This window comes from Apodemus sylvaticus, chromosome 10 (assembly GCF_947179515.1).
Source record: "Apodemus sylvaticus chromosome 10, mApoSyl1.1, whole genome shotgun sequence".
In the NCBI taxonomy this organism is placed as follows: Eukaryota; Metazoa; Chordata; class Mammalia; order Rodentia; family Muridae; genus Apodemus; species Apodemus sylvaticus.
In genome coordinates, this window is record NC_067481.1 from 79169241 (window position 1) to 79192450 (window position 23210).

The 23210-nt window shown below is 47.3% G+C and overlaps 1 protein-coding gene across 2 annotated transcripts in view; it reads right to left on the reverse strand.

Annotated features, from left to right (window-relative positions):
• Nucleotides 1-593: 593 nt before the first annotated feature.
• The window catches only part of Adam19 (ADAM metallopeptidase domain 19), a 91493-nt gene continuing 68876 nt past the window's right edge, over nucleotides 594-23210 (reverse strand). Inside the window, exons 11-23 of one of the 2 annotated variants that reach the window (XM_052193985.1) lie at nucleotides 22772-22911; nucleotides 20681-20858; nucleotides 19228-19317; nucleotides 16193-16388; nucleotides 13583-13691; nucleotides 11986-12199; nucleotides 11250-11327; nucleotides 11036-11144; nucleotides 9663-9801; nucleotides 8832-8916; nucleotides 8426-8650; nucleotides 4909-5061; nucleotides 594-4178 (exon numbers count right to left, since the gene is read on the reverse strand). In XM_052193985.1, the coding sequence (XP_052049945.1) occupies nucleotides 4125-4178; nucleotides 4909-5061; nucleotides 8426-8650; nucleotides 8832-8916; nucleotides 9663-9801; nucleotides 11036-11144; nucleotides 11250-11327; nucleotides 11986-12199; nucleotides 13583-13691; nucleotides 16193-16388; nucleotides 19228-19317; nucleotides 20681-20858; nucleotides 22772-22911 (1770 nt within the window). In that variant the 3' untranslated portion in view covers nucleotides 594-4124. Of the gene's footprint in view, nucleotides 4179-4908; nucleotides 5062-8425; nucleotides 8651-8831; nucleotides 8917-9662; nucleotides 9802-11035; nucleotides 11145-11249; nucleotides 11328-11985; nucleotides 12200-13582; nucleotides 13692-16192; nucleotides 16389-19227; nucleotides 19318-20680; nucleotides 20859-20944; nucleotides 21045-22771; nucleotides 22912-23210 lie in introns of those variants that run through there. The other variant, XM_052193986.1, reaches the window with a different exon arrangement.

Below are 23210 nucleotides of genomic sequence, written 5' to 3' on the forward strand. Positions count from 1 at the left end.
TAATGCCTCTCCTTATGAGTCTATGGGGGCCATTTTCATTCAGACCTACACAGTAAAGCTCCTGTGGTTAATAATCTTAGAAAACCTCAAAACGGAGGCTGGAAGGAAATAGGTATGGTGGTGAGAGACCAGCAGTATGCACTGTCTCCACCCGGGGCCAGGGGAATTTTAGGTGCACACAAGCTGGCCCCTCTGCACCTACCCACTCAGCCCAGGACCCACACTAAGTCTTTTCCTGTTCATTAAAGCACACCCTCTAGTGAAGCCAGGTGATCACAAAGTATCTCAGCTGTCTCCTAAAGGTAACAGTGTAGAAGAATGTTCTAGAATCTAAAAGATTACTAAAAATTCATTGGTGATCCAAGATCTAATGAAGCCAGACCATCTTGAACACAGGTACGAAACAGGCAGCCCTCTCTACTGGCCATGAGAAAACCTGGGGCATCACTATGGCTCAAGTCATGACCTACTGGGAAGACTGGTAGTCTGTGTGAGACCTCTGCAATGTTCACATCACATGTCTTAAGTGGTCCAGGCAATGGGATCCTGGAGGAAACAGTTCACAAACAAAAGAGCTACCCCAACAGAGAGCATTTCCTAATGACAATTTGTTTTAATTAAATACAAACAAGGAGAAAAATAAAACAAAACAAAACAAAACAAGGCACTATGGCCCATTCAAGTATTTTGCATAGATGTACAAATATTGTAAACAATCAATAGGAGGACATAAGAGGAGACGACTATTTCCTGTGAACAATCTCCCAAATCAAAAGAAAATTCACATTTGCCCTGGATCCCAGACATAGACGTATACAGAGTCATACAGTGGACACTGGGTGGGTGACTTTGGGGTGCTGGGCTCGGATTCTACAGAACCTCTTCCTAGTGGGCTTCCCTAGGGAAGGGGTACCTTTCCAGTTGGCGTTCCCTGGCTTGTGTGTGGAGTCCTTTGGGTCCATCATTACACACATTTGACAAAATGCCTAGCCTCCAATTTTAAGAATCCAAGTCTCACCCCCATTTTGTCAAAGAAGCAAATTAATTGAGCCCAGAGGGAGACACTGAAGGACTACTGCAGCGTGGCAAGGGGCTATTGAGCCCAGGGGGAGACAGTGAAGGATTACTACAGCTGACAGGGGGCTATCGCAAGAGAAGGGATTCTTGCATTGCAGAGAACATTCAGACCCTAACATCTACAGTGTCTTGGAGCAGGGGTAGAAAGGGGATTTTCTCTTCCTGGTGGAAGTCACCAAAGCTAGAAGGAGCAGAAAGCAAGCAGGGAGTTGCAACTTGGAAAGGATTAGCCCAGGCTACACCTCTTCTAGACATGGGGAGCTGAGGTTTGCAGGTTAGAAATGGCTTTGCCGTTCTAAGGTTGGCAGGCGGCTAGAATGCCTATATGCACATGAAAGTCCGTGTTTGAACCCAGGACCACATAAAGCATGGTAGCACACACCTGCAGTCTGAGCACTGAGGAAGAAACAAGCACTCGGGAGTTTAAAGGTCATCCTTGGTTTTTGGTTTTTTTTTTGGTTTTTGATTTTAAGCAAGTTAAAGGCCAATCTAGGATACATGAGATCCTGTCTTAATTTGTATTTATTTTTTTGTAGAGGGTTTTTTTCCCCCCTCTGTATAGCCCTAGTTGTCTTGGAACTTCCTTTTTAGACCAGGCTAGCTTCACACTCAAGAGATCCACTTGCCTCTGTTGGGACTAAAGCTGTACACTACCAAATCCAGCTACAAACCTTCCCTCAGCCCACCAGAGCCTTGGCTTTGACCTAGTCCAATGTCTTCTGACATCTCTCTTCAGTGGCCAGGAACAGAGATGCCTTGAACAGTTATTTCTAGTTTTGCTCACTTTCTAGGCATAAGAAAAGGCCTTTTGGTCTCTGGTGCCCTCACAGACGTGGTGTGGGTAGACTGGAGTGCTGTTGCAACCACCCCTCCTCCTCATGTGGTAATATTCTTTCTATCATCTCCTAAGTGACAATCCTTTGGGACAAACCCTGTCCTTGAAATCTAGATACACCTGTATGGGACCCCTCACAATGCAGACGGGAAAGGATTTCTACCTGTGACAGCCTTAGCCGGCTATTGGAAATAAATCCTAGAATAAAGGTGTACATAGAGTAGCTGTCAACATTTCTACTGAGTTAAAATATCCCGTCCTCTTACACCTCACAGTATAGTGTTTGGGATGGAGGCGGTATCGAAGTAATGAAAAAGAAAAGAAAAACAGAAGTGATTGCCAAAGAGCAAGGAAATGGGTCTTCTTGTGATATGGTTCCAGGGGCAGAAAGCAGAGGGTTTTAGGGCCCTAGTCACTGGGTATTTGGTGAAGCACACAAATGAGGAACGGATAGAGGAGATGGACCTAAGAGGCCTAAGTAAGCTTTTGGGTCACACTCAGAAAGTGTGAATGACACAGTCACCCTGAAAAGGAGAACGGTGTTTTCCTGAGATCTTTCTACCCCAGGCCACGTATGTCAGATCTCTCACTTGTCTACAGTCACAAGAGCTCACTCTGAAGGGATGTAAGGAGGCTGAGAGGTGGTAAATGGGAAGCCAGAAGCTTTCCTCTTCCTCTGGAAGGTCCCAAGAGGTAACACTGCCTGCTGTGGGGGGCGGGAAGGCCCCTCGAGAACCCTCTGGAGTGCTATTAGCACCGTTTTGGGGGGTGGAAGATGGCCTCTCAGAGGCCAGGTCCAGCAAATGTGTAAGAACTGTTCTAAGTAGCGGAGCACCAAGCAAGAGGAGGTCCACCCCAGTCCCATTCCCACCTTCTCAGCGTTTTCCATGACGATCACATGGGGCAGTGACCAGGAGAGGATGGAGGTGCATGATAAAACCCTGGTTGAAGAGAGTTTGGGGAACCCTGCCCAGATCTGGTTCACCATAGCTGTTGACATGTGAACTATTCAGAGTCAACAGTCCTACCTCAGAGCTGACCACTAGGGAGGGGCTGGTGCCACTGTGTATACAATAATAATAGCCAGGATTCCAAACATGTCAGTCCCCCTCAGTATAACTGTGACCGTCCTGGAGAAACTTACATAGGTGGCGGTCAGAAACAAGGAGGAGGTCACATCCTGCTTGAGGCCCTAAAACACAAGTACATGCAGAGCTGTCTGTCTGTCTCTCTCTCTCATTGTCTCTGTCTCTGTCTCTCTCTCTCTCTCTCACACACACACACACACACACACACACAAACGCCCACTCGGCTCAATGCTCTTGAGATCCAGTGCAGACAGTCCAGTGGCTACCCTATGAGGCAGGATCCCGATTTGTGTGTCACTAACATAGAGTCATCAGCAAGTCAGGACTGCTGTGGTTCACCACCAAAGCACCATAGGATAGGGAGGCTGGAAACGGAGGAGAAGGTGACACAAGGACCGCTGGGGATGGATGGCTGGGGATTCTAAATGTCCTTAGCAACCTTTGGCATCACGGCTCAGAGGGGACACAGGCTGACCACTCCCCCCTGCTGTCTACACTACTTACAAATAGTACCTGTCTGAGTCAGAGTGACCCGTGTAAATATGGGAGTGGGAGTGTGAAAAATGGCAGGGGAGGGGAGCATGGCTTGTCACATGCAGCCAAAGAGCCAGGAACAGGCACCTTGACCAAGCCCTTGGGGCAGGGATGCAACAGTAGCTTCCACAGTCCCTAAAAGCTAAGAGTTAGCCCAGCCTGGACAGCCTGGGATCCCAGAGGGAGGCCAATCAGTGAAGCTCCCGTGTGTACCTGCCAGCATAGGACCCGGATGGATGCCTTCTCCAAGCTTGGCATACACAGGAGGATCCCAGCTCAAGACTTCCCTGAGCGTCGCTGGGAGCTCTTGGCTAGTGGGCTGAGGGAGAATCTTCCCCACCCTCCTCCATATGCTCCCCTTTCCTACCCGGGCTGTATATTGCACGAGACAACACTTGAGAGCCATCGGACATGAGTCCCCCTGGGCCTCAGAGGAAGCAGGAGGCACTAGGGTAAGAAGGGAGATTCTGGGGATGAGAGGGGTTTCCAGAAGGCTGCAGAAGCTTCAGGGTGGTCGAGCAGGCTGCTTTCTTCTGGACCTTCCGTGGCATCCGGAGTCTTGAAGCAAAACAAGAAACTTCTAGACACTTCTAGATCTTGGAGCTAGTTATCCCTCCAACCCGCTGTGATCGGTACTCAGGAAGCTGGAAAGGAAAAGAAAGATGTGACGACCTCAGAGCAGGCCAATGGCACTGCGGGCAAGTGTCCTCTTGCTCTTCTTGACAGCTAAGAACAGAAGCAAGATCGTAAGGTCATCAGAAGTCTGTCCCTGTGGCTGCTTTCCGGGGCTATCAGCCCTTGCAGTGCGAGCAATTGCTTGCCCGCCCCCAAAGCTGGAGACTTAGCCCCCTCCCCTCCTCCATCAAGTTTCAGTACAATAGTTTCCCAGTGCTTCATGGGAATATGGGCTGGCAGCCAGCTCTCTTGCCTCACCCCTTCTGACCCAACTCCCTAGACTAAGCAGAGGACACAGCAGCCAGAGAGAAACATTAAGGAAAGGGATATATGTTGACAGGCTTGTATAAGCTAATGGCTTTATAGCATTGTTATCGTGCTGGTCCCTGCTGCTTCTTAGGCCTTTTTAAAAAAATTACCTTGAAGCAGCTTGCCAGCCAATCTTAAGCCTTCTTCTCAAGACAAGGATTTACTCAAGGTGACAAGGAAGCCACCAGAGCTCAGGCTTCTGTGTGACACCATCATTCTCAAAGGAATTCAAACCTCCCTTTGCTCGTGTAAGGTACAGCCAAACAGGCTTCCAAGCAAGGTTAAGCCTTCGTTTCTGCTTCTGTTCTAGGACCTACGTTTGGACCATGAGACTGCTCTCTCGGCCACATACTTCCCCTCTGGTCCTTCTGGGTCCTTCTGTAGACTCACCTTTGGAACAGACACTGCTGGAGGCCTGGGAGGCTGAGGGCCAGTTGTAGGAGGCTGAAGCAGGGAGGCACCGCTGGGCCTAGGAACGGTCCTTTGGCCTGGCACAGGATTGGCTGGGAGCGCCTTCTGAGGTGGTCGGGGCCGGGAGAAGTCCTGGAAGGGGGGGGGGCAGCGAGAAGTCTTATGTGAGGGGCTCCTTTCAAAAGAAAATATGCCCGATATCTTATGGTTCATAACCAAAATACCTTACAGACTGGACTGTCCCATTTTTAAAGTACTCCGCCTGTGTGTGGGTCTACTTTATAATATAGTCACATGCTAAGAAAAAATAAGACGTTTTTGAGAAACAAATTGGCTGTCTATTAAAATTAGAGCTATGGCGTGGCATGATAAGGCACACTTTTAATTCCAGCACTCAGAAGGTAGAAGCAGGTGGGTCTGTGAATTCAAAACCCTGTCTCAAAATTTAAAAGAAAGAAAGGAAGGAAGGAAGGAAGGAAGGAAGGAAGGAAGGAAGGAAGGAAGGAAAGGTCTTTTTCTGATGTGATGATGTGAAAAACCCCACTTCTGGTTGACCGTGTTAGAGACTGTCAGCACAGGAGCAGAAAGGCTGGTTTGTAAGGATGTCCCCATGCATACTTACAAACCAGAAACTAGAAACTTCCAAAGTGCCCACGGTGGGAGAAAAATGGAAAGTTATCCAGTGACATGGCCTTCAGCACATGCACAGAGCAAAGCAGGGGACCTGTGTGGCTAATGAGGACAGCTAGCTGTGACACAAGCTGACAGGGACCAGGGCGAGGAGCACATACCCAAAGCAGACCGCCACACCCCTGCCTAAGGCCACACCCCTGCCTAAGGCCACACCCCTGCCTAAGGCCACACCCCTGCCTAAGGCCACACCCCTGCCTAAGGCCACACCCCTGCCTAAGGCCACACCCCTGCCTAAGGCCACACCCCTGCCTAAGGCCACACCCCTGCCTAAGGCCAGAGGAAACGAACAGAAGTGGGTGGACATGATCTGGTGAAACAGAATAAATGGTGTGTGTGTGTGTGTGTGTGTGTGTGTGTGTGTGTGTGTGTGAGAGAGAGAGGTGTGTATGTGTGTGTGGTGAGTGAACACGTGTGTACACAGGGCTCTCCTAAGCTTACTTTTATTTTAGTTCATTTCTTCTCATATCTTTTATCCCTATTAACATAAATCATTTACCAGGCTCTTATTTTCTGTCCCCAGCCATCTCTGACTAGAACTGAAACAGAGGCGGGGAGGGGTGCCTTTTCTATCTGCGTCATGGAGGAGACACCGCAGGCTTTGGGGAAGCAGCGACTCAACACCAGAAACATAAATAATTGAGCTAATCAAATTTCTCAGAGCAGATACACATTTCTATACAACTTAAATATTTTAGTATAAAGAATTATTGCTGTTGTTTTGGGCCAGGGCTTTTCTACATAGCCTTGGCTATCTTGTAACTCACCACAAAGATCAGGCTGGCCTTGAATTTACAGCAATCCGCCTACCTTGGCCTCCCGAGTGCTGGGATTAACAGCATGTGCCACCACACTTGGCTAATTGTATTATTTTTAATTATGTATATGTGTGAGTTTATGCCCTGTTTGTTCAGGTGCACCAGAGTCCAGAAGATCCCATGGAACTCACTGACGTCAGTGCTGGTAACTGAGCCCTGGTCCTCTCCAAGAGCAGCAAGTGCTCTTAACCACTGAGCGAACTCTCCGGCCCCACGACCCGATTTTTAAAAAAGCAAATATGTGTTTCTTTCGTGATTGGAAAAACAAAATGTTTAGGGTCAATATCGGCCTGCCCCCTAAGCTGGTGGGACTCGAGAGAAGCCAGTTCCTTGACCTGCCTAAGAGGGGCGCTCGTGAGCTCCGTGACGGGCACAGGGCGAGCTGGCAGGGGGCAGACACATTGCAGAGTTGGTTTTCCTACAAGACTGACTTCTTGGGGCAAAACCTGAAACTCGGAAGGAAAAGTCGAGAATGCCTGAGATCAAAAACCTGCTGCACACCCTTAGGCCCTACCCTTTCCAGGAAGGGTGCTGATCTGGGAGGGCACGAAGTACAGGATGGAACCCCAAGTGTACCAGAGAGCGCAGGTCTTTCAGGGAAAGACTGCGTGGGGGCAGGGGTATAGGCAACAGTTGAGAAACCACAGAGTGAGCCGCTGGCGGTTGTTATCTGGCTTGGAGCCTTATCGGAATGTCTGCCCCGGGACCTCCCAGCACTGAGCCTCCCAAAGAAGGCGGTCTGTTACCAGAATCTCCCTCCAAAGGCAGCAAGACTAACTTTATCCAGTGAGAGCATTCACGTTCGTTAGGTGTGCTTCCCTGAGCATGCTCAGTTTAAGGTCATCATTTCCAATGCTAATGAGAGCTCGCCCATTTCGGGGCAAGTGTGGCTCGATGTTGGGCAGTGTTTAAAGCGCTTAGGTAGGAAGGAGGCCGGGTTTGCGGGTATGCTGAGCTGACACCATAAAGTTTCCGATGCAGGCGGCCCCTCCCCCGCATGGATTTGCATGTCTCATCCTGGCCCCCCACACAGGCACGTGTTCACAGAGCAGAACCCAACCTGAAACCCTCACTGTCTCATGCCCTGGGGACCGTGCCAGACTTGAAGCTGATCATGTGGTGGCTGTGATCAGAGACACTCCGCCCTGGGAAACCCTTTGGACCTTATCAAGAGAAAGCAAACACAGTCATCTCTAGAGGCCACCGCCTAAGAAATGTCCATGTCTTCACAGGGGAACCTATATCAGAGTATACATGCTAAGCGAACTAGCCAGCGTGTTAGCTCTTCGAGTTGTGAGTACCAGATACACAGAAGGGGACAGTCTAGACTCATCACCTCCCAGAGACCCCCCTCAGGCAAGTGAGGCGGCATGGTGAGCCCTTCAGTAAGACTCTCCGGTGAGCGGGAGCTAACTAGGAGATACTAACTAGTATTGTACGGCTGAATATAATGAGAGAGGCACGGGGCACTAAGTTCAGCCTTACTAGGTGCAAGAAGCCCCTCGGGAGGAGTGTTATCTAAGGTTCCAACTGAGGGTGAATAGGACCAGGCCAAGCAATGGGATTCAGGTGTGTGTGAGGAAAACCAGTACCTGCAACGGCCGGATGAGGACAAGATCTTGGGGAACTGAAAGCAGTTAATTTGGGATAAAGTGAGTGGAAATCAAATAGGAAAAAAAAGCATCATATGGCTTAGGGACTGCCCAGGAGAGATACTTTGTTTCCTGGAATAGCTGTGTAAAACAGGCTGGCCTTGAACACAGAGATCCACCTGCCTCTACTCCTGAGCACTGGGATTAAAGGTGTGCCCTCCTACCATCAGGCTAGTAAGATACTTCTTACTCTTTATTGCTAAACCTCTAGAAGCCCATTGGATTCACCAGAACAAAGGAAAGATGATCAAATCCAATCAGCTCCTCACGCCCCTCATCGTTGGTGGCCTGTTATGGGGTGATGTCCCCAGCTAGGGTCGCTGAGAACCCACTTACCTGGGACAGTAGGCAGTTAGGTGCCGGGGGCATGGGTCGGCTTGGGGGAGGTCTCCTGGCTGATTCCTTTCTTTCTATGTGAGCCCCAGCTTCTGGGGAGCGCCCAGCAGTCCTGTTCAGATGTGCTGGCAATGGTGCGGGTGGGGATTCGATGCGCAGGTAGTCTGGAGGGGGCCGGGGAGGAGGGTGGGAGGGCTTCCGGAGCGTTTCAGGGGTGTTAGTCACCTGTATGAAGAAGTTACAGACCCATTCGAAGGCTGATCTTCAGATTTCAGGCTTCAAGAACCAACCACCAAGCCCAGAGGACAGCTTTTATTACCAACCACGTGGGCGCACATACGCACTTAAGAAAAGCTCACAGGGCTTAGGGGAAAATCAATGGAGTTCAGGGGTGCCAAGCCCTTACCTTTCGTTTGCCCTGAGGTGTCTGCAACTTGAAAGTTGGGTTCGCATGGCCAGATCCACCATTCTGAGACACCCTGAAGGGACAACTGGAAACAAGGAGAGGGGACAGGGGGAAGCGAGATGTTCAGTGGTATGTGTGGACAAAGCAAATCCAATCCAGGCCAGTGAACAAATCCAATTAACCCTCCTCTGGAGCAAGCTGCATAACCCCCTGGAACTCATCTCCTAAATAATAAATAAGCATACATACGGCCAGTGGAGAGGCCCAAGGAAGGGCTTCTGCCTTTTCTGCCTTGCACAAAGCAGACCCCTCCCTCCCCAGTAAGGAGACAGAGCGTCACTAACCATCATGTCCCCCGAGCCCACCAGCACGGATACGGAAGGATGCAGGGCAGAAAAAAAAAAATCCCTTCCCGTGCAAGTACACTTAACATAACTAGAGAAAGCATGTCCCGTCAATATCTTAACGAATTAATCATTCGTCTTCTTGGGTTAAAGTCTAGTTGTCTCTGACGGATTGAGCCTGTCATCCCTCTGTCACCTCAGCCTCATGCACTTCAAAAATAAGATGTAAGTTAAGCAGGCAGGGGATGGTAAGTAGATTTTATGTCATACTTCAATTTGGCTAAGGACTTTCTATTGGGAAGAATTCGAGTCAATGACCAGGCTCAGTAGAAATCACTTATAGCCATTACCTAATAATCATGTCTGCCATGGTGACCCAGCGGGACAGACGGGGTGAGGCTAGCATGTACCCTGCCTTCGCCATCCCAGAAATAGACCCGTCACCACCAACCTTTCCGCGAGGGCTGCGCACAGCACCCTGTCCCACCTGAACTGTTGCCTCAGCTTGAAAGGCAAAGACGAGGGCTTGCCCAGTTTGTGGCTCTGTCTGTAGCAGTGGTACAAGAGCACCAGGACGGCCAGCACGAAGATGGCCGAAAACACCCCGGCGATCACCGGACCCACACCTGCCGGAAGTCAGCACAAGCGAGAGAATTAGAGGCTACAGTAAAATGACAGAGCCTCCGTTCCTCTTCAGATACTTGATTTCCGTTTTATTTGTACGACTTACTTTAAACAAACACAAATACATCCGACGTGCACATTGTACCCTATTGGGACCCTAATGCTAGCTGAAAGAGTCAGGCCCACGGGCTCTTAACGACAGTACGCACAGTCATCTCTGTTCAGCTGCACAGATTCTTCCCAAAGCAGTTCAGACCCTGACATTTACCATTAGTGTCCAGCTAATGGATTTTCATAAAGTCAGCCAGCACCATAATTTTCCTGGGCACAGCCACGGCCAGACAATACTGGCTTACATGTCTTAGGACTAGAACTCTCCCCCTGGACCTCAGCCTCACGGTGGGGTCCAAAGCCATCAACAGTACCCTGATCATAAATGTAAATATGCACGGTGCGCCTGCGCCAGTGAAGCTCCCCTTACTCTGTTCATGTTCATCACACAGTCAGGCTTCTCCTTCTTATCTGTTTTTGTTACGGCCCAGACTGGCCTCAAAGTTGCAGCAATTCTCCTGCCTCAGCCTCCTAAGTGCTGGGATTACAGGTAAGAACCACCACCTAGTTTTTATCCATATTATATATATATATATATATATATATATATATATATATATATATATATACATACATACATATATATATGTATATACATACATATATATATGTATGTATATATATATATACATATATATATATTAAGTATTTTTGCCATCATTCAAAGACAAACTCTGGAAACCTCGGGGGTCAAGTCTCCTAGACCTTCCTTAAGAACTATAAATTTTGTCTGTTTTCTCATTTCTTAACCTTTATTTGTCAAAAGGCAAAATAAGCAATACAATGTAGCTCAGGATTGTGATTATTTTAAGTGCCTCCAAAAAGACTAATTACTAGTTACTCCCTCCAATGACCCACAGTCAGTCTCTCTCTCTCTCTCTCTCTCTCTCTCTCTCTCTCTCTCTCCTCTCTCATCTTCCCACCCAGTGTCTTTATCTTGGCTCCCTCCCTGTAGAACCGGGGAGCAAACCAAACAGTCCCCACATATAGCTATGAATGCAGCCCAACACGTTTGTAGAGGACGACAATGCCATATTGCAATGTCAACAGGCTGGATGGAGGCTCCTGCCAACCAACCCCTTATCCCCACGGTCTCTGCCTCTCTCACAAAGGCAGAACACTTACTCTTAGGGGGCAAAGGACCACTGTCGATGCTGCCGCCATCTCCTGGGGTGTTACAAAAAGGTGGAGCCCAGCCAGGCAAGCAGTGGCAGTTCTTGTTGTTGTTGCAGACCTAGAGTGAGGACAGACGTATCAGCACACAGGAGAGCTGTGACCTCCCAGAGGGCGTACCCCCATGATACCCAGGAGCCCAGACCCTCTACATGTACACACGTACTCCGTGACCATTGCACTTTTTCCCACAGCCTTCTGTCTCAAAGAAGGAGGTGTTCCTGCACTGCCCCTCGAAGCAAATCTGCAAGAAGGAAGAGCAGCCATTGGTAGAACAGCAAGCAGGGATGTGGGAGGGGCTTGGGGTGTGGGAGGTTCCTCCTTAGGATGAATGGGAACCCCAAAACATAGCTCGGGGTTATATATTTTAGTGAGAAACACAAAAGGCCTCAAAAGGCAGGACAGTGGGTAACTGAATTCTGCTGTCGCCTTTGTGATTAGGGAAGATATATCAAACATTGCTGAAATGTTACATTCAACAATTAGGACATGTTTACAGTCTAGCGTCATGCTGATTATATGCTATCCAACAATGAATGTGGACTAATTTTAGTATTATGCCTAAAAATAATGATTGTGGCAGGAGCTTACTCTGGGCTGGGTGTCGCACCATGGGTTTCCTCTGTGTTTATAATTTCACTAACACAGTTTAATACATGAGATCGGTGGCATCATTCTCCCTGTATTTCCCTGACTCTTAGACCATTTCTATTCCATGTGATAGTTAATGACACACATGACCATGATGCCTGTATTTACATGCCTAATCCATAGTCTATAGGTGGGCACTGATGAGTGGGATGCTATTACTCTGGAAGCCAAGCATCATTCCTCCAGAGCCCACGCCTCTCAATCTCTGCCTCTACCCCTTGGTTTCTGAGTGAGGTTAGGGAGGAACTCACATGGTTGTGGCCACACTTGGTCCCAGTCATCACCAGCCCTGGGTCCAGCATGTCACCTTCCCCCTCTTCCTCCTCGGGACCCCGGTAGACATGGGTGCCCCGACAGTGGATCCGCCTCCCGTTCAAGGTAATGGTGGTGTCAATAGATACTGCGTTGGATTCCAGGGGCCTGGCCTGGGTACTCTGGCACTGGATCTTCCCACACTTGGCATCCCTGGGCCAGGAAAGAAGACAGGATTAGAGGCTGGGGAAGAGTTGGGGCACTGCAGAGCTTCAGTCTGAGCCAAGTCAGGGCTTCGGTGGAGCAGGGCAGAGGAGCAGAGAGTGGGCTGGAACCCAGCAGTAGAGACCTAAGGAAGACTCAGACCCAGGAAAGGGGGCAGGTTCCTTGTATCTCAGCAGAACCTAAGCCAAGAGTTCAACTTAGGATGTCCTAACTCCAAGAACAACTGAATGACGTGAGTAATTGGTCATCTTTACCCCAAAACCATTCCCCAGCCACACCAACTAGGAGCTTGGTCTCTGCCTGCTCCCCTGTTCTTCATTGCTCCCAGGGTTGAGCATTTCCAATCCCTGCCAATCTTCCCTCCTACACAGCTTCCCTGACTTACATTATTACCCCCTTTCTATGCTGGCTGGCAAGACACAGATTCCCCTGACTGCAGCATCCATGGGAGGAGTCCAGATCGTCCAGCGATGCCTTTAAATCTCTCAGGATCTAGTTCCTGCTTTCCTCTACCCAGGTTCATTTTTCATGGCCCTCTTTCCTTTACTTCCCACAAATTGTAGCCTACTGTCTCTCTCAGCTCTTCAAGTGCCCAGTTTTCTCTAATGTCTCTGCCTAAAACACTGTTTTACACACTCGTGCCATTCGTTTAGATGGCTACTATAGAACTCAGCTGGAGACGTCTCGGGGGAAATGCCGCAGGCCGTTAACTGTTACACCAGCTACCACATTGCTCTAGCCGCTCAATTCAGCACCTTGCATGTGGTAAATCTGGAACGGCGGTGGGCGGAGCAGTGAGTGGGTGGCTGGAATGAATGAATCAGAGATGTCTCTCAGGAGCGGGCACAATTTTAGCACTCTGCAAAAATGGTTCTAAAGAGTCGTCTGGGATCCACGACGTTGAGATACTGGGACATTGTCATCTCGGATCACAGTCATCTCCTTCCCCACTCTTTTTTTAAAAAAAAAAAAGACAGGATTTTTCTGTATAACGGTCCTGGTTGTTCTGAAACTTGCTTTGTAGACCAGGCTGGACTCAAACTCACAAAGATCCTCCTGCACACCTGCCTCTGACTCCCAGGTGCCGGGATAAAGGCATGTCCAGCAACCCTGTCCTGCTCTTAAGAGAGTCTCCATAGCAACCTTGATCAGCTTCCTAGGAAGCAATGATGCCCACTCCTCTTTTTCATTTCCTTAGAGCCAACTGAACAGTGTATCACCAAGCAACAGGTAAAGAACAGAGACAGGCTTTAGCTGGTTGGTTTGAAAGCCAACGGTAGGCCATCTGCACCAAGTCAGGTGGGAGTGAAGAGGACAGAGTGGGGATAGCTTGGTGTCTTCTTCCCACCGGGTCAGAGCTGTGGTCCTCACCTGGGGCTGCACTTCCTGTATTTGCCATTCAAGCCCTTGCCACAGTTTCCATAGGTGTCTCCAGCGGCGTTCACCCTCTCAAAGCAAAGATCAAGGGCAGGCCGGGCTCCTAGGTGTGCAAAAAAATATCTGTCAGTGCATAAGCCCACCAGAGGCTCCCCATGACAGAGCTAGCCTTGGCCAATGGTGTGACCCTTCCACCATTCATCAAGGCCAATTCAGAGAAAATGTTTTTAGACTGGTTTTTAACCCCTCACTAAAGATTCATATCTGTGGCAGCAGCACGCTAAGCCTGCTTGCTAATGAAAAAGAGCTGTAAAAGATTAGTAATTCATGCCCCCAAACATTAAAAGAGCTAAAACACGTCTTTGGAAGTTTTTCTTCATATCCACCTTGTTTTCCCTCTCCTATGTCATGGGAAAGCAACAACCGTTAGCAATGTGTCTTTTAGAAGAAAGACTGTCTTTTCTATCTTCTGCATCCCTTGGATTTAATTTGGGGGCATCTTCTTGAGAGATGACAATAAAGAATGGAAGCATTGTCTCTTCTCTTTCTGTTCTGCACTCTGTGGTTTTACTTAGTTTGTTGTATACAGAATTCAGCCCCACCGCATTCACTTGTATGACTTGAGGGCACAGAGGAGGAGGAGGATGCTGCTACAGTTAGCAACAGTGCAACAACATCTTACAAAACATCTTTACATCCAAAAGCAAATACAACTGGGGCTGTTTCTAAGCAGTGTAATGTCCAGCTTCAGAAAATGGTGGCAGATGGAATCCCAGACCTGAATGGGGGTGGGATTCAAAACTACTGGCAACACTAGAGAGATTCTGAATGTGCAATGACCCCAAACTAACTAAAAACAGGAAGTGTAATGAATTCAGAGCTTGCCCATGTTGAGTCATATGACTTTACTACAGCTTGGCTTTCAACACAGCTGCACAATACACCCAACCAGTGAATGCTACTGAAACCAGCTCAGACTTAAGGCTACTTTATACTGCTACTGCTCATGTTTTCGCTGTATATATGTTGTCTCTTATGCAATGGGCTTATTAAGGAAAACAAAGAATGGTTTCCCTACTGTCATCCCTCAGCAGAGAAGCATCAGATTAATGTTAATATTATGTTAGATAGTTTGATTTTTAGAATTGCCATTTGCGTTCTGACTTTAGTTCCATTAAAACAAACAAACAAACAAACAAAATAAAACAAAACACTAGCTGAGATCAACTCTGGAAACTGTTCCAGACCCTCTATGTCTGCACTATCAACCATTTAGCCAAGACTTAATTCTTTATGTAAAAAAAAAAAAAAAAAAACAAGCACACCAATTTCCTAAAGTATGCATCTGCATTGGGAAAGCTATATATGAAAGATTATTTTAAAATAAATATCCAAGCCGGGCGGTGGTGGCGCACGCCTGTAATCCCAGCACTCTGAGATTCTGAAGCAGAGGAAGGCAGATTTCTGAGTTCGAGGCCAGCCTGGTCTACAGAGTGAGTTCCAGGACAGCCAGGGCTATACAGAGAAACCCTGTCTCGAAAAAACCAAATCCAAAAAACCAAAAACCAAAACAACAACAAAAAAATTAATTTCCTTGTGATTTGTTATCAGTAAATGTTTGCGGTATTTCCCTACTCACAAACTGTTCCATGCCATGCAAAATTTTCTCAGAAAAAAAGGATAAGTGGAAAAAAATTTAAGCTTGATGGAATTAATGGAATCAGTAAGTACATTAAAATTTTTGCTATCTCTAAAATGCTTTCTACAGGGGTCCTATATGTTTCCTTATACTCTGTACTGGCTGGTTTTGTGTCAAAACCACACACTGGAGTTATCACAGAGAAAGGAGCCTCCCTTGAAGAAATGCCTCCATGAGATCCAGCTGTAAGGCATTTTCTCAATTAATGATCAAGGGCCCCTTGTGGGTGGTGCCATCCCTGGGCGGGTAGTCCTGGGTTCTATAAGAAAGTAAGCTGAGCTAGCCAGGAGAAGCAAGCCAGTAAGAAACATCCCTCCATGGCCTCTGTGTCAGTTCCTGCCTCCAGGTTCCTGTCCTGTGTGAGTTCCTGTCCTGACTTCCTTTGGTGATGGACAACAATGTGGAAGTATAAGCTTGAATAAACCCTTTCCTCCCCAACTTGCTTCTTGGCCGTGGTGTTCTGTGCAGGAATAGAAACCCTGACTAAGACATACCCTCCATGACGACATATTAGGATGGTTGCTATTACTACATCACTGCTGTCTTTGAGATACATGAAAAAAAAAAAACCCACTTGATGGTAGTTTCAATTTGCTTTCCCTCGATATGACTGAAGTTAAACATTTTTGTAGCTTAAGGGTCTTTTTCATTTTCTTTTATTCTCCATTTCTGCTTCATTGGTCTGTTGGGGAGGGAGCATTGTTATCTGTCTGCTCGGTGTTAGAACTAAAAGCTTCAGGGACTATGAGACATACTGTCATCTGGCTGCCCTTGGATGTCACCCTTGAGCTAAGACAATGAGATGTGGTGTTTGAAGGCGTTCTCAGCCATGCTAAGCAGCCAGCGGGGAGACAGGCTCAGAAGTGGCGGACGGAAGAGGGCATACCCTCCAGGAGGGTCCTTACCAGGTCCCCACAGCTGCTGGCACTGCTCCTGATAAGTGAGGCACATGCCATTGTAGCAGTAGGCCTGGCCACCCTCACAGGGGGTGCCATCCATCTGGTAATAGTTGGTGGGGCAGTGAGGAGACTTGCCCGTGCAGAACTCGGGGAGGTCGCACTGCCGCACCTGCTCACGACACTGGGTTCCAGGAGCCACCAGCTAGGTTGAGGAATGAGAAGAGAGGAGTGGTCATTTCCTCCCTGCCCCCAACCCTTTCAGCCAAGAGCTCACGAGAATCCTATCTGTGGGAAACAGTTTCCGATTACCTTGACATCACGGTGCTTAACATACAACTTCAATGAGCTCAAGCCATCATTGGCCTTCGCATAAACAGTGACTGAGTACCTTCAAGTTGCATCCACATAGTCAAACTCAACTCAATTCCTTTTCACAGCAGTTGAGAAATTACATTTAGTTAACAATCTATAGTTTTCTCTGTAGCCATTATAACCATTATAACCACCTTTCACTTAAGTGTTATTGGGACTTTATTTAGTTTGCACGATAGTCTTATAAGACTAAAGAGGTGAGACATAATATATTCAAAGTCACATGGTATGTGGCCGACCAGTTTCCTGAGAAAGGTACAGAAAATTGGCATTCATGTAAAATTTCAATTTGTGACATTACTGTTTCATTCATGTAAGTTTTTAACTTACAACATTCTTGTTTTGTTCTGGAAACTAGCCTCAAACTCGTTATTTAACACAGACTGGCTTTGAACCCGTGGCAGTCCTCCTGGCTAAGCCTCTGGAGGACCAGAACTGTAGCCACATCTGTCACATCCAGCTTGTGGCTCCAAACAGCACGTCCTCACTGTTATGCAAAGCACGGGCCTGAGTGTCATGCAAATACTCCTCGCATCTGTCCCTCACAATGTCCGTGAAACTGACAGAGTCACTTTATATCAGCGTTTCTAATACTCAGGTGTCTACAGACAGAGCTGAGACTTTAAAAATTCCTCAAATTCACACAGGTAGGGCTGGAAGTCAAGGAATCCTTTGTGGGACTCAATCTGAAATCCTGGAGTTGACTGAAAGGTCACTCCATGCATATTCTTTAGCCTTGGTCTGAGACTTGAAGGACTCAGCCCGGCACAGCCTCCCTGGGGCCTCCGTGTTAACACAGGGTCCAAGTTCCCCTGAGCCCGGCAAAGACACCAATGGCTCAGAGGTGGGTCCTCCCCGATTCCAAGTGACCATGCCACTTGCCAGCTATTCTGAGGGAAAAAAGAAAGCCTGTGCTGGCCATTCTCGGGCTCAAAGGCTCCCTGAGGGAATGAGCGAAGGCCAACCATGGTAAGGATGGGCAGGGCCTGCGGCAGACGCCTCGGGACATGTGTGAGCTTTAACCAGTACAGAGAACTGACCTTTGGCTCTTGTTTGCCCCTAATTCCAGACTACAGCCCTCTCACTGGCTGCTAAGAGCAAGCATGCTCAGTGGGGTGCTTGAACAACACGTGAACAGAGTGGGCGCTCACGCTCACGAAGCTGAGGGTGGGACAGGCCACAGCTCCGTTCTCAAACTTCTCTCATACTCGGGTTTTCAGATTAATAACTCAGAAGTTCAAATATCATAGTAGTGTTCTAACAAACCTGTATGAATATAATAGATGTGTACAATTATAAAAATATGCACAAGCTGGGCAGTGGTGGCACACGCCTGTAATCCCAGCACTTGGGAGGCAGAGGCAGGTGGATTTCTGAGTTCAAGGCCAGCCTGGTCTACAGAATGAGTTCCAGGACAGCCAGGGCTATACAGAGAAACCCTGTCTTGAAAAACCAAAAAATAAAAATAAAAAAATAAAAATATGCACATCATAACCTCTAACAAGGACCCGGATTAAAACTCTATAAACAAAAACATTAATATATTATGATGAAATAAAATTATTTTAGGTAATTTTTTATAAAGACTATATAATTAGTCTGATATCCATTTGGGTCAGATTTTATCACCAAATCCATATATATAGGAACTTCCTGAATTGTCAGATTTAGATTAAAAAGTTCTCGAATTCAGTGCTATATGACTATTAATGGTAATAAATTATTTCCCATGTTGGTATTAAGCATGTGTGCTTCAGAGTCAGGGAGAACAGGATTTGGGTTCTGATGGAAACGAGAATACATCACCCATCTCCTAACAATGCAGTTCCCTCACTTGAAATGAAGGCAGTATTACGTCTCCGTGGGACTGTGGTGAAGACTGAGTCAGTTAACACACAAAATTCTCATCCTGGTGCCCAACATCTGCCAAGATGGCCATTTATGTTCATCAAAATTATGGTTTGCTCCTCTTCGTGTGTGCAAGTAAAAATGAAGCCTCCCTGGGCCTGGTGGCTGAGGCTTATGAAGTCTCTTGGGAGATGATGTCAGGACTTGCCTGAACTCCAGAGGAAGTTCAAAGCCACCCTGGGCAATTAGTGAGATTTTTGTCTCAAAATAAAAATATATATATACACACATACAAAATCAAAATAAAGATATATGTACATATATCTACATATGCACACATATATGTATGTATATAGCCCTATATAAGATATATCATATATTGTTAAATAAAAATGTATATGCATATATGATATATATACACATATACACATATAAATATGTATATCTTTTTATTTATATTTGCTTATATATGTATATATTTCTATCATATATATGTATGTGTACATATATATATGTGTGTGTGTGTGTGTGTGTGTGTGTGTGTGTGTGTGGTGTGATTTGAGCACAGTGGGGCCCAGGATGGAAAACTGGTAGACTTAGTTAAAGGGACGGTCTCATTTCCAAATATCTAACACACACACATCCTTTCTCCCTTCTCTTCCTCCCAGGGATGGGGTTGGGCATGAAAGCACAGATTCTTACCACAGTGGCCAGTGGTAAGAACCACCCTCCCCGGCCCTGTGTCTAAAACTTTTGATGCAGGCTGAAAGCCACTAGGCTGTCACCTCAAAGCCTGAGGCAGAGGGAAAGGAGACACGTACCTTACACTGGTGACAGCAGGACCCATGGGCACACTCTGCCCCTTCCTTCAGAGTGCAGTTGGAGGCATTGCAGCAAGGGTTCTTACATTCCTACAAAGGCAGCAGCAGGGCAAGAGTCAGAGCCCAGCAGGGGGCGCCCTTGCCACCTCCATTTCCCCGGCCTGCCTGGCATGCTCTGCTTTCTGTTCCCTAGCCGCTCACTGGAGGTCACCTGGCAGTTCTCTACTAGGGTAATGAGTATTTGCCAGAGAAAAGACACAAGTGCTTCATCCTCGGAGATACCACAACTTAGATGGGACTATGTGGTGATTCCAAGAAGCTATTATCCCATAATTATGTGGTCAGACTGAATTTGCAAAATCCTACCATCTGCACTGTCCTTAAAAGGACTTCCCATATGCTGAAGGGCCAGGGCTGACCCAGGTCATGGTTTTTGGTCTTTCGCTAGTTCTTTTATTCTGAAAGTTACAGGGTTAGAATTTTAATTTAAAAGAAAGTCAGAAGATGGCTTGGTGGGTAAAGGCGATTGCTGCTGAACCTGACAACCTGAGTTTGATCCCTGAGTTCCGTGTGGTGAAATGAGAGGGGGAAACACACACACACACACATACACACACACACCAACACACATGCATTAAGTGTAAAATAAAAGCAGAAGGACATCTCAACATAGCATACATATGGATACCTCAGTCTCACAACCACACGTGGCTTACAGTTCACCAACTGTCAAGCATGGGTTAACACACTTTCTACACTTTCTCATCCTTCAAAAAATAGACACGAAACAATACAGTTCTGCTTTTCTTCTTCTTCTTCAGAGAAAAAACATCCTTCTGATAAAAATGACAAAGCTAGGGTGTGTGCTCTCCACACTCATTCTGAAGCTCTGAGGGAGGAAAGGCCTATCCACCAAGAGTTCCGCTTCTCCTTCCTCAGCAGCTCTCCCCAGATCTGACAGCACTTCCAACAGTCCCCCGGAATCTTCTCTTCTCCGGGCTAAACAGCGCGAGCTAGTTTTGTTAAGGTCCCACACCAGGCTCATGGTCGTGAGCTCACCCAGCTGTGTGGCCTCCAGAAATAAATCAGTGCAGCTGGAGGGCCAAAGACGCCATCTGGGGCTCCTCTGGGGAGGAGGAGAGCTACGTGTCCTGGGATCACAGTCTGTGGCTGGAGTGGTTGCTCAAAAGGGCTCCACCCTGATCCTGGATATGACTGTGCTGACCACAGCTGCAGAGGCCATAGAAACGGTCCACCTGGCAGACTCGCCGTCTGCATTTTACACGCAGAGGGCCTTTGGTAGTCATGTGTAAAAAATGCTGGCAACTAGGAAATCAACCGTCATTTTGTCCTTTTGATAGGAACTTATCTGTCACATGGTCCTTTCAAATGTTCCTAAGCTCTGAAGACAATGAAGCTTCGTCCCTCCCTCTAACAGGGTCCCGACACTTACCTCTTCTTCTCCACAGTCACATTCTTCACCATCTTCCAGGTACCCGTTGCCACACCTTCGGCCTCCATACAGCGTCCGAGTGTCTGGCATGTTGGAGAGACACATCCCTCCTCCTGACTGCAGATACCTGTCCAGCTCCCTCCTGTTGCACCAACTGAACACTTTGGGGAAAGGGTGCCTGGCAGAGAAGAAGGAGGCGTCAGTGGAGATGAAGCACACCAAACAGCTTGCTGTCCTGCCTACCACTCAAGAGGCGAAGTTCACCTGAATGAAAACCCTACGCAAGCCGTCTGCCTCCCCAGGACATCAACTCAGAATCCTTTCATCCTGAACCATGAGATGATCAACAGGCCACACAGTTACATTTTTTTTTCTTATTAAAAATGAAAAAGGCAAACGAGAAACAGAACAGTAATTTCTGTCTTTCCCATGAGGGGGCTGAGGTAGGTCAAGGGTGAGAAGTACACTGGGACTGGTTTCTACACTGAAAACTGAACACAACACCAGGTGGGTATTTATTTTCTCATGACAAAAAAAAAAAATCAGAACCAGAAAGCCCGAGACCACAGGTTTAACTCACTCCTGGGCTAAAGGACTGAGTTCTGTTTTCATAACCAACACCACCGCCCTACACACAAACGAGTGGGCTTTATCCACTGTAGTATGTACGAGTGCTCCACAGTTGTCTGCTACTATGGAAAGAACCAAAAGTGCAGCCGGTTCCTTATTTGTAGCTGCCACCCCTGGTTTTGCCACCCCTAGTCAACAGTGATCTGAAACTATTAAGTAGCAACACCCAGAAATGGACAAATCGTAAGGGTGAAGTAACTTTTATTACCATCAGTATTTTAAATGTTCTAGTTTATTATGAGCTGGTGTTTTTAGTCTCTTACTCTGCCTACTTTATACATTAAACCCATCATAGACCATAGGTGTATGTAGGAAAACCACACAGAAGCAAAGCACAAGATGTAAATATGGTGAAAACTGCTATATCACAACATGGGTCTGTAAAGAGACCCTGGTAAGGCCCTGCCCTTGAGTCTCTAAAACCAAGGTTACACATTGACAGCTTCCTTCGGTACTACAGTAGGTCCCCAAGGAATTTGTCATTCGGCTACGACAGTGTGTGAATAACTTAAAAACAACTAGAGTAGTAATGAATTTGGCTGTCGCTCATTTGTCTACACATACTCTGTTGGGATTGACAGAGAAAGGGGCGGGCTTAACCATCAACTCAGACTCAAAAGGTATGCCAGAGAAAGTTGTACCCCACCATCCTTGGGTGCCACGGTAAGTCAGAAAGTAGTGAGCGAACACTAGTGCTATGACCGAGAAAGCTTCATCGAACCACCATTCTCTAGGGAGCACAGCAAACCTTGGCGGTTTGGAATGAAGGAATATAATAAGGATTCTACTACATTGCCTTCCAGGGAGTGGCTCAAGTCCTGAAGAACAGCATGATGTATCCGTTCAGGCACAAGCTAACCCTCCTCTTCCCAAAGCTCTGGTTTAGAAAATCCTTGCAAATGTTGGAGTCTCAGTACCTTTGTTTCATGGATTTCCTTAGGAGTGAGTGGATGGCCCCCTTCTCCTCTTAGTCTATAAACTGCAAAGCTTCCAACAAGGAAGGACCAAGGGTTGTGGGTCTGAGTAAAATAGGCCTTCATTAGAGCTTCTCACAGACCTGGGCATATGGGTGTGGTAGCCCATACTTAAAGGCCCAAAGACATTAGTAGCTGATGGAGGAGGGCTGCTTAAATTCACAAGTTCAAGATTAGACTGAACAAGACTCTCAGAGGTGATCTCAAAAACAAAAACAAAAAAGCCATGTTTGGAAATGTGTGGAAGCCAATGTTATAGCTGAAAACTACAAACTATGAGTCAATCCAGGGTTCTTGATCACCTGCTTGAGGAACTTAGCATCCCACAACACATCTGCCCACTTCTGCTTCATGTAATCGTCATGTAAAGTGCCTTCATCAACAGTTTGAAAGTTTCACCGGGGCCATCTAGGACTGCTTGGGTTAGGCTGGCCTTGCGTCTCCCACCCCACTCTTCTCACAGTCGGCACCCTTCCGGTTGACTCACCCGGTGGCTGCAGCCATGATGCACCCGCCGTCGGCTGCGCTGGCTGAACAGCAGTGTGCAGAATCATGGCTCATGCCAAAGTTGTGGCCAATCTCATGGGCTACGGTGGAGGCCACACCGATGGCGTTCTCAGAGTGGTCCTGTTCAGAGAGGAATTTCAAATTCAAGGTCAGGGGGTTCTTTCCGCTCTGCATGTCTTTTTTCATTTTTTGTTGTTGTTTTGGCTTTTTTGTTTTTTGTTTTTGTTTTTGCTTTTTTCTGAGACAGAGTTTTTCTGTGTAATCCTGACTGTCCTGGAGAGATCCATCTACCTCTGCCTCCTGTGCTGGAATTATAGGTGTGCACCACCACCACCTGGATTGCAAGACTTTTTCTTATCTGAGCCTGACAGCTCTCCATGGATTTCCCCTAATGCTAAGCATATTGGCTCTTTATCACT